Source organism: Lycium barbarum, chromosome 2 (assembly GCF_019175385.1).
Source record: "Lycium barbarum isolate Lr01 chromosome 2, ASM1917538v2, whole genome shotgun sequence".
In the NCBI taxonomy this organism is placed as follows: Eukaryota; Viridiplantae; Streptophyta; class Magnoliopsida; order Solanales; family Solanaceae; genus Lycium; species Lycium barbarum.
The window spans coordinates 143,379,225-143,391,188 of NC_083338.1; the positions used below are offsets into that span (position 1 = coordinate 143,379,225).

General features: G+C 42.1%; 1 protein-coding gene across 1 annotated transcript; it reads right to left on the reverse strand.

Moving 5' to 3' along the window:
• Positions 1 to 7,810: 7,810 nt before the first annotated feature.
• LOC132629069 (uncharacterized) lies at positions 7,811 to 10,055 on the reverse strand. The gene is made up of 2 exons (XM_060344809.1): positions 7,910 to 10,055; positions 7,811 to 7,830 (listed from the first exon to the last, which is right to left on the reverse strand). Exons 1-2 carry the CDS (start codon positions 10,053 to 10,055, stop codon positions 7,811 to 7,813), a joined length of 2,166 nt encoding a protein of 721 aa, XP_060200792.1.
• Between the last annotated feature and the right edge of the window lie 1,909 nt (positions 10,056 to 11,964).

An 11,964-nucleotide genomic window follows, 5' to 3' on the forward strand; every position in this document is an offset into this window, starting at 1 on the left:
AATTAAATAAATAGGGTGTCCCACGAATGAATGTGTGGGCTCACCAAATCAGCAGCAACAACAAGTCCTTCCTGTTGACACGCAATTTTGTCCCACTTTTCCTTCAATTAATTTATCTGCGGTTCTTGATCGTTGATAATTTGGATGAGTTATTTCAAATTTACTTAACAAAGCATTATATTAATACCTTCAAATATTTATTGCACGGCTATTTATTTTAATAAGAAGTTATATTATATATTTGAAAGTGGTTAATTCTAGTCCAAATTATTAAGATCAAGATATCCAAACAAATTAATTAAAAAGAGGAAGGATCCATATTTTCAGCCAAATAAATGGCCCAAACTTACTCAGCCCACGTTTAAAAATCTAATCGACTAGCCCCTCCATTTAGCAAAACCCTAATTACCCTTAGCCGAAAACAGTCCTGTCCACACCATTTTCACACAAAAAAACGTCCCTATGTTGCTTTACCCGAGTTTTCTGTCGTTGACAGAGGAAGAGATTCCTTTTCTAGCTTCAAACACGAGCTGATCCTCACAGACCATAAATGGTCGAACCATTTTCGGTAACACCGAATCAAATCACGTGAACATTGCTCAGATTTTCAACGATTCACTTTTGATTCGTTTTCAAAAAAATCAAATTCGAATCCCGCCCAAATCGAAAACCCTAGGTTGATTTACACCTATAAATAGGTCTCTAAGTCCTCAGCCGAAGGGAGGGTTTTTTTTTTTGAACAGTTTGAACCACTTAGAAACCCTAAGCGTCTTTTGATTTCTCATTTTTTTGACTATCATTCTAAACTTTAAGACTGTTTAAACATTCATTCTGTCTTGGTGGACTTTGGCCATGACAAAGATCTTTGAACTCATTTGTGTGAGGTTCGGATCTGTTCGTAACAGAAGTGTAGATTCGAGGCCTCGCACCCCAGTTCACTGCACCAACAGAAGGTAAACAATCCTTCTCTAACTAGTTTAATTTCAGTTTTTTTAGTAATTTAGTAAGTGTTTATGTGTTTACACATGTCTGTCGTTTCAATCAGTTTAGCTCGTTCATGTGTATTCTGTTGTTAGTTGATCTAATCTTAGTTAGTAGCTTGATAGGATTCATGTATATTTGTGTTTAGTTAATTGCAGTTTAATAATCAATAGTACTTGCGCATTCATATCTTGGTTTAGTTTCAGTCAATACCTTCATGTATTCATGCCTTAGTATAGATTAATGTTAGTCCTGGACTATCTGTATGCTCATGTTGGGATGACTATGTTGATAGTGCTTGGCTTTAGTTTATTAGCATGTTTATAATAAAGGCCTGTCTTCCTTAGTCATAGAATACTATTTGATTCATAAGCATGATAGGTCAGATTCCTATCTATTTTGAGCATGAATGATAGTCTAAATGCTATGTGCTAGAATAAGTAACATCATGATAATTAGTGTTGTTTGTTTAAAACTGAGAAAGCTTATAGTTATGTAAGGATGGTGGTTTAGACTTAGATTGATCTGTGTTAGTGCATAACTTTGTCAGCTTGCAGTTCATATAAGCTCATGCTGTCTAGTTAACATAACTAGTGTCCATATAAACTTGTGTCATTTTACTGCTGTTTACCTCTATGTTGTACAATTATGTAGCTAAACAGAATCAGTATGGACATGAGTGTTTAGTTTAAATCTAAAATTTGATTATTGTATAAATGATTTTGGTTAACATTGCCTAGTTTAAAGTTGGAAAACCTGTTAGCACTCTTTGATTGAAGTTTGACCAGTGGCTTAGTTGAATTAGATGGATGTCTTTATGAGCTTACTTCATTTTTTTTTGAAACATAAATTGCCATGCGTAATCATGATGATCTGGAGTCCCCCTTTGTCATGTTTTAAAAGGACAGTTCTGTTTAATGTTGATTTAACTTGGATTCATGGGCAACCACTGATTTCTGTTCGAATCCTACTGTTTTTTTTTTATATAATCCATTCAACGACTCGAGAATAAATGAATGTACAAGTTGTTTCAGTTGATATTCTGGAGTCCGTTTGGGTTTTAAATGTCTTAAATGTTGAGTTGCCCCATGTATTGAGAGCCTTTTTGGCAGAATTCATTTTGCTGTGATGATTTCAAGACAAACTAATTTAAGCGATTGATAATTCATTTCTGTAATCTGCCTGCCCTCTCTGTCCTAAACTGTTTGGGGCATTATCTCTCTTTCCTGCACATATCGTTGTTGTATTTTAGGAGTTTAACTTAGTGAAAATCTGGTTTCAGTTGCTGTTTGACAGAAGCAGATATCGTTGTTCATTGTTATCTGGAAAGTTGTGAACTAATATTGTGATAATTTTGTGTTAAATGCAAACTCACGCATTAGTACTAACTGAAAGTTTCAGATCATTTTTAGTCAAATATGGCGAGAAAATACACCTGATTTCAGCTTAGTATGACACTACTACCAGGCGATTTTTCAGCTTTGTTTGTTTCTGTCACGACCCAGATGCCGCTAAGTCGTGCGGGCACCTACCATAACCCACCTCGGTAGGAGAACCCTTCCCTTAATCAGTTATACAACAATAATCCCTAAATAAAGCGAAATTAATAAAACGTCTAACATATATTATAAATACCAAGTGCGGAATTGCCAATTCTAAATACCACCCAAGGAAAATGGTCAGAAATAGTACAAGAGCCACTAATTCATGGGTCGGAATAATACATGAGTCTCAAAACTAGAAATACTGTCTAAGAATCAAAGTAAGACAAGTAGTAAAGAAGGAGTCCCAGGGGTGGCGGACTCGTCCAATAAGCTCACCCTAGCAAACTCCGCAGATAGCCTCGGGATCAATGTCGAGGTGCAGAAGTGGTACCGATCTCGTACTCTGCACTCAAAAAGAATGCAGCAAGGTAGGGTCAGTACAAACAACAGTACTGGTAGGTATCATAGGCCGACAACAACTAGCTAACATATACACAGGAAGAAACTGAAAGATAGACATGCTCGCAATCAAGTACAAGTAGAAATCACAATCCATTATATCAGTCTAAATATAGAAAGACATATACAAAATCCAAGGCATCACAGAATGATATGAAGAATGAATACGCAACGCTAGGCAATACAATATAATACAATGCAATGCAATGCCCGTACACACATGCTATGGCGGTGTAGATCGTTGCCCAACAGCCATGACCCACGGGGGAACTCGCGAAGTCCATGTACCACTCTCACGATCCCGGTAAGGACCTCGGGCCTCGTTTACTCTCACGATCCCGGTAAGAACCTCGGGCCTCGTGTACTCTCACGATCCCGGTAAGGACCTCGGGCCTCGTGTACTCTCTTCGTTATCATCACTTTCAATCAAATCACAACACAACCATATAAGGCTACGAGCCAACAAATCAGTCAACAATACCAACCTAGTCCATACCAACTTCGTACCCGAAAGCGTACATGCTTTCTCCCACAGTATCTAACTATACATATGTTTCGCTAATCGAAGTCTAACCAAAAAGGTAAGCCATAACCTACCTCGAAGCCGAACGAGAGCCACGAACAGTCAAACCAATGCCTTTCCTTTGCGTAGAGTCTCTGAACGATCAAAATCTATCAAATATGCGATCTACGTTAGAATACGAATCTAATGACACCTATATTGCTATTCTTATATCCAAAACCCAAAAATATACCCCAAAAAGTGACCACGGACCCACAGGGGTAAAACTGGAATTTTCTTTAAAATAATAATAATAATAATAATAATAATAATAATAATAATAATAATAGTTTCATTCATAACTTAAGGGTCATAAATTCTCAATTCTTAAGACTAGGATTGCAACCCTTAATTACCCCCAAATGTTAATTTTGGATTAAAATCTAACTTCCACAACTCAAATACCATGAATTCAAAGGTATATTTACTATTCAATACATCTAGTATTTAATTTCATATATGCTACAGTAACCAAAATAAAATAAAAATAAGAACTTTGCAGATTCAAGAATTTTAAAGAAGATAATTGTGTAGTATACTAAAGTTAGTCATGATATAAAAATTATTTCCACAACACAGAGAGTTGGTATATACTCCTATACACTCTCATTAACAATGTGTAATCACACAGGCACGAAAAAAAAAACAAAACAAAACATAATGACTACGTGTGAGATGAACCCATCATTAAAGAGATAAACTACATTTTCAATATTCACATCATGGCTTCCTCTAAACCAGTGACTAACGAAAATATGGCCACTAAAGTATAATGTTCTGATAATTTAAGCAACAATTAAAAAAAACTATTCATGCATTCACCAACTTTCTGAGTTTACAGTACATGATGGCCCACTATGAAGTACTATTTAGTCAGGCAACCAAATAAGGTGAAAAGCAACCAAACGTGTAGTACTCCATTGGTCAAACTAATGATTATATATTTTTTTTTTCTTTATAAACCACTACTAGTACAACAATTTAATTCCATGGTCACGGGAATTGGTTGAATAATTTACCTGAAAGCAGTTTTGTTTTCCCTTGCTGTGCAAAGTTCATGCGTAGTGTATTTCCAACTGCCCCTAAACCCTTTCTTTTCTATGCAATTAATGAACTAAGACTCCATATATTAGGTCTTCTGCAGATGGGCCACCAAGGAAAAATATATGGGCCTAGTCGGATTATTTATCACAGTAGCCTCCTTAATTCATTAATTCCAGTACCCACTTTGTCTACTTTAACATTTATCCACTCCATTAAATACTATATTTATCAACTTATACCTTATACGGGTGCAAATAATATTTCTATGAATAAACTATTCACACACGATAAATAAATAAATAAATAATAAACTATTCAAATGTTTCCCCGTCAATTAAATAACCGAGTCACCCATTACCGCAAGCCATAAACACTAAAATAAGACCACAAAAGGGATGTTTTAGGAATAATAAGTCTAAAATTACTAGACGACCAAATGGGTCGTTACATCAGATACCAATCAAGCAATCGCTCGTCCTCGAGCGAACAAAAGAAACTTGGTGAGAGGTAATACCTGAACCGCCAAATAACTGAGGGTATCTACTCCGCATATCTGCCTCAGTCTCCCAAGTAGCTTCCTCCACCGGACGATCCTTCCATTGAACTTTCACGGAGGCTATTTCTTTGGCCCGCAACTTTCTAACCTGCCTATCTAATATTGCTATAGGTTCTTCCTCATATGATAGATTCTCATCTAGCAACACCGAATCCCAGTGAATAATATAAGACCCGTCTGAATGGTACTTCTTCAACATAGAAACATGAAAAACTGGATGGACACATGACAGGCCTGGTGGCAAGGCCAACTCATATGCAACCTCGCCAATACGACGAAGGATCTCAAACGGGCCGATATACCTGGGACTCAACTTACCCCTCTTCCCAAATCTCATGACGCCCTTCATGGGTGAAACCTTCAACAAGACCTGCTCCCCCACCATGAACACCATATCTCGGACCTTTCGGTCCGCATACATCTTTTGTCTACTCTGGGCTGCCAAAAGCTTTTCCTGAATAAGCTTCACTTTATCCAATGATTCTCTCAACAAATCTGTACCCCATGGTCGAACCTCAAAAGCATCAAACCACCCGATAGGAGAACGACACCTTCTCCCATACAAAGCCTCAAACGGAGCCATGTCGATACTGGAATGGTAACTGTTGTATGCGAACTCAGCCAAAGGCAAAAATTGGTCCCAATGACCACCAAAATCGATAACACAAGCTCTCAACATGTCCTCGAGCACCTGGATAGTCCTTTCGGACTGCCCGTCAGTCTGGGGGTGAAATGCGGTACTAAGATCCAACTGAGTACCCAATTCTGCCTGTAATGTTTTCCAGAAATGGGAAGTAAACTGAGTGCCTCGATCAGAGATAATGGAAATGGGAACCCCGTGCAACCGCACTATCTCACGAATATAGATCTTGGCCAACCTCTCCGCATTATAAGTAATCTGAACCGGGATGAAATGCGCCGACTTAGTCAGCCTATCCACAATAACCCATACGGAGTCAAACTTGCCTAAGGTCTTAGGAAGACCCACAACAAAGTCCATGGCTATCCTCTCCCACTTCCACTCGGGAATGGGCATCCTCTGAAGCACGCCACCAGGTCTCTGGTGCTCATACTTAACCTGTTGACAATTTCCACATCGAACCACAAAGTCTGCAACATCACGCTTCATTCTACCCCACCAATAGTGTTGCCTCAAATCACGATACATCTTGGTAGCACCTGGATGAATAGAATAGCGGGAGCTATGAGCCTCCCCCAGTATCACATGAATGAAATCGCCGACCCGAGGAACGCATAGCCGTCCCTTCATCCTCAAAACTCCTTCACTATCAAGCACAGCCCCCTTGGCCTCACCTCGTAACACCTTATCACGAATCTTACATAACTGAGGGTCCTCAAACTGTCTAGTCCTAATCTCCTCCAAGAGAGAAGACCTCGCCTCAAGACAAGCAAATACCCGACCCGAATGTGAAAGATCCAATCGGACAAGACGGTTAGCCAGAGTCTGAACTTCCATGGCTAAGGGACGCTCAGACACCGCAAGTCTCGCCAAGCTACCCATACTCACCGCCTTGCGACTCAAGGCATCTGCCACCACATTCGCCTTACCCGGATGGTAAAGTATGGTAATATCATAATCCTTTAGGAGCTCCATCCATCTACGCTGCCTAGAATTTAGATCTCTCTGAGTAAACACATGCTGCAAACTACGATGATCAGTGAACACCTCACAACGGACCCCATATAAATAATGCCTTCATATCTTCAAGGCAAAGACCACTGCCAACAACTCTAAATCATGCGTAGGGTAGTTTCTCTCATGAACCTTCAACTGTCTCGAGGCATAGGCAATGACCTTACCCTCCTGCATCAACACAGCACCCAAACCAATACGGGATGCATCACAATAAACAGAGTAGTCCTTGCCCTCTACGGGCAGTGCCAAAATCGGAGCTGCAGTCAGCAAATCTTTGAGCTTTTGAAAGCTCTCCTCGCAACCATCAGACCACTGGAAGGGAACATCCTTCTGAGTCAATCTTGTCATAGGTGACGCAATAGCAGCAAACCCCTTCACAAATCGGCGATAATAACTGGCCAACCCCACAAAGCTACGGATCTCGGTCACGGTCGTGGGCCTCGGCCAATCTCTAACTGCCTCGATCTTTTTGGGATCAACCATAATCCCCTCCTTCGTCACAACATGGCCCAAGAATGTCACCGACTCCATCCAAAATTCACACTTAGAAAATTTCGCATAAAGCTTCTTCTCTTTCAACAAACCAAGGACAATCCTCAAGTGCTGCTCATGCTCCTCCCGGCTCTTTGAGTACACCAGAATGTCATCAATGAAGACAATAACGAAGGAGTCTAAGTATGGCTTAAAAATGCCATTCATCAAAGTCATAAAAGCTGCCGGGGCATTCGTAAGCCCGAAAGACATCACAAGGAACTCGTAGTGACCATAACGAGTTCTAAAGGATGTCTTAGGAATATCTTCGGCCCGAATCTTCAACTGATGGTAGCCCGATCTCAAGTCAATCTTTGAAAACACAGAAGCACCCTGAAGCTGGTCAAATAGATCATCGATGCGAGGAATAGGGTACTTGTTGCTAATGGTCACCTTGTTTAGTTGTCGGTAGTCAATGCACATCCTCATGGTACCATCTTTCTTCTTGACAAATAGCACAGGAGCACCCCAAGGGGAGACACTCGGTCTAATGAATCCCTTGTTCAGAAGATCCTGAAGTTGCTCCTTCAATTCTCTCAATTCAACCGGCGCCATCCTATAAGGTGCAATAGAGATAGGACGAGTGCCAGGCTCCACATCTATACAAAAATCGATATCACGATCAGGCGGCATACCTGGCAAATCGGCAGGAAACACCTCCGCAAACTCACAAACCACTGGCACGGACTCAAGAGATGGGGAATCTGCACTAGTATCACAAACATGCGCTAAGTAAACTAAGCAACCCTTATCCACTAGCTTCTTCACACGAAGGTAGGAAATAATCTTTCTCGGGGCAGGGCTAGGAGTACCCCTCCACTCTAATCTAGGAATCCCGGGCATGGCCAACGTAACAGTCTTGGCATGACAGTCCAAGATGGCGTGATATGGAGATAACCAAGTCATTCCTAATATAATGTCAAAGTCTAACATGTCCAGGATCATCAAATCTACCCAGGTGTCATACCCCATGAAAGTAACTAGACAATTTCGATAGACTCTATCAACCATCACAGAATCTCCAACCGGAGTAGACACATAAATAGGCAGGTCAAGATACTCACAAGTCAAATCCCAACCCACAGAGTGATAAGTAGACACATATGAATAAGTAGACCCTGGATCAAATAAAACCGAAGCCGGCCGACGACGAACAGAAATAGTACCTGAGATCACAGCATCTGAAGCCTCTGCTTCTGGTCTACCCGGAAAAGCATAACATTGTGCGCCACCCCGACCGCTCTGAACAGACTGTGCCCCACCTCTGGAGCCATGAGTACCACCTCTCCCGGACTGGTGTCCTCCTCTCGATGACTGAAAACCACCGCGACCTGACTGAGCGCCGCCCCTCCCTGAGGAACCACCCCGGGTACCAGTAGACGCCGGAGTCCTCGGAGCCTGAAACCTGGAACCCTGCTGAGCCCCACTCTGTCTAGCACGAGGGCAAAATCTAGAAATGTGCCCCGAATCGCCACAACCCCAGCAAACCCTAGGCTCGGAAGACTGATGAATGGAGGCTGAAGATCCGGAAGGGCTCTCACGGGCAGCTGACCTAGAAAATGAACCTCCCTGAGACTGGCCAGCCCCGTATCCACCCTGCCTGGGATGACCACTAGAAGAAGTCTGCAAAGATGACTGCACCGGACGATTGGGGACCGAATGATAGGACCTCAAAGAATGACCACCACCACGGTAACTAGAAGAGCCACTATACTGACCCTGATAACGAGCTTTCTTCTCACTCGATCCTCCCTGAGCTCGGACCTGGGCAGCCTCAATACTAATGGCATGATCAACAACCTTCTGCCAAGAAGCCTCAGGAGTCACATGCTGAAGACAGTGAACATGAATATCAGGAGAGAGTCCATTCACAAATCTACGGACCCTCTCCTCATCCGTCGGAATCATATGGGTAGCATACCTCGCTAAAAACAGAAACCTAGCCTCATACTCGGCTACAGACATCCCCCTCTGCTGGAGGCGAGTAAACTCCTCCTTACGCTGCTCTCTTAAGGGGCGAGGTACATACTTGTCAAGAAAAACCTGATGAAACTGAGCCCAAGTGAGAGGAGGCGAACCAACTGGCCTACTCTCCACATAATACCTCCACCAAGTCTTCGCACCGTCGCGAAGCTGGAAAGTAGTGTAGTCAACTCCATGGGTCTCCACAATACCCATCTGGTATAGACGTTCATGCATATCTACAATAAACTCGTATGCATCCTCATCCCGAGCGCCGTGAAACCTGGGCGGCTCCATCTTCAGGAACCTCCAAATGAGCTCCTGATCACGATGAGTCAATGTCTGTAAAGCAACTGGCCTAGGAATGCCCTCGGGGGCACGAAATCCATCCATACGCGGGGCCATAGCAGCGGCAGGCTGCATCCCATGAGTTTGTCCCTGCTCCGGAGTGTGCCGACCAGCCTGAGTGTGAGAACCTCCAGTACCAGCACCCCCAGCAGTCCGCTGGCCCTCCAAATGAAGAAGAATACGGGCCAACGTATCCTGAACCGCTGGGTCTGAAATATACTCGGGGTGGGTCTGGGCTGGCCCCGAACCTCCCCTATCTTGCTCCTCAACCTCGGGCTCACGCTCAGGAGATAGCGAGGGCGTCCGTCTCTGTCCAGCTGCAGGAGCCCTGTCCCTGGCTGGTGCAGCACCGCGACCTCTGGCCCGGCCACGACCTCTAGCCCGTCCTCGACCTCTACCTCGAGTGCCGGCCATAACAACAGGCTCGGGCTCAACATCCCTCGCATGACCAGCTCGTGTATTCATCACCATCTGAGAGAGAATAGAGAGGAATCAGATACTTCAAGTGTTCGAGATACCAATCAGAATAAAGTAGCACGAAAGAATCAAGAAAATTGAGGTTTCCTAAATGCCTTATAGCCTCTTGCAGATAAGTACGGAGCTCATCGTACCCATCCATAAGACTCTACTAGGCATGCTCTTGTACTTATAGACCGGGTAACCTAGGCTCTGATACCAACTTGTCACGACCCAGATGCCGCTAAGTCGTGCGGGCACCTACCATAACCCACCTCGGTAGGAGAACCCTTCCCTTAATCAGTTATACAACAATAATCCCTAAATAAAGCGAAATTAATAAAACGTCTAACATATATTATAAATACCAAGTGCGGAATTGCCAATTCTAAATACCACCCAAGGAAAATGGTCAGAAATAGTACAAGAGCCACTAATTCATGGGTCGGAATAATACATGAGTCTCAAAACTAGAAATACTGTCTAAGAATCAAAGTAAGACAAGTAGTAAAGAAGGAGTCCCAGGGGTGGCGGACTCGTCCAATAAGCTCACCCTAGCAAACTCCGCAGATAGCCTCGGGATCAATGTCGAGGTGCAGAAGTGGTACCGATCTCGTACTCTGCACTCAAAAAGAATGCAGCAAGGTAGGGTCAGTACAAACAACAGTACTGGTAGGTATCATAGGCCGACAACAACTAGCTAACATATACACAGGAAGAAACTGAAAGATAGACATGCTCGCAATCAAGTACAAGTAGAAATCACAATCCATTATATCAGTCTAAATATATAAAGACATATACAAAATCCAAGGCATCACAGAATGATATGAAGAATGAATACGCAACGCTAGGCAATACAATATAATACAATGCAATGCAATGCCCGTACACACATGCTATGGCGGTGTAGATCGTTGCCCAACAGCCATGACCCACGGGGGAACTCGCGAAGTCCATGTACCACTCTCACGATCCCGGTAAGGACCTCGGGCCTCGTTTACTCTCACGATCCCGGTAAGAACCTCGGGCCTCGTGTACTCTCACGATCCCGGTAAGGACCTCGGGCCTCGTGTACTCTCTTCGTTATCATCACTTTCAATCAAATCACAACACAACCATATAAGGCTACGAGCCAACAAATCAGTCAACAATACCAACCTAGTCCATACCAACTTCGTACCCGAAAGCGTACATGCTTTCTCCCACAGTATCTAACTATACATATGTTTCGCTAATCGAAGTCTAACAAAAAAGGTAAGCCATAACCTACCTCGAAGCCGAACGAGAGCCACGAACAGTCAAACCAATGCCTTTCCTTTGCGTAGAGTCTCTGAACGATCAAAATCTATCAAATATGCGATCTACGTTAGAATACGAATCTAATGACACCTATATTGCTATTCTTATATCCAAAACCCAAAAATATACCCCAAAAAGTGACCACGGACCCACAGGGGTAAAACTTGAATTTTCTTTAAAATAATAATAATAATAATAATAATAATAATAATAATAATAATAATAATAATAATAGTTTCATTCATAACTTAAGGGTCATAAATTCTCAATTCTTAAGACTAGGATTGCAACCCTTAATTACCCCCAAATGTTAATTTTGGATTAAAATCTAACTTCCACAACTCAAATACCATGAATTCAAAGGTATATTTACTATTCAATACATCTAGTATTTAATTTCATATATGCTACAGTAACCAAAATAAAATAAAAATAAGAACTTTGCAGATTCAAGAATTTTAAAGAAGATAATTGTGTAGTATACTAAAGTTAGTCATGATATAAAAATTATTTCCACAACACAGAGAGTTGGTATATACTCCTATACACTCTCATTAACAATGTGTAATCACACAGGCACGAAAAAAAAAACAAAACAAAACATAATGACTACGTGTGAGAT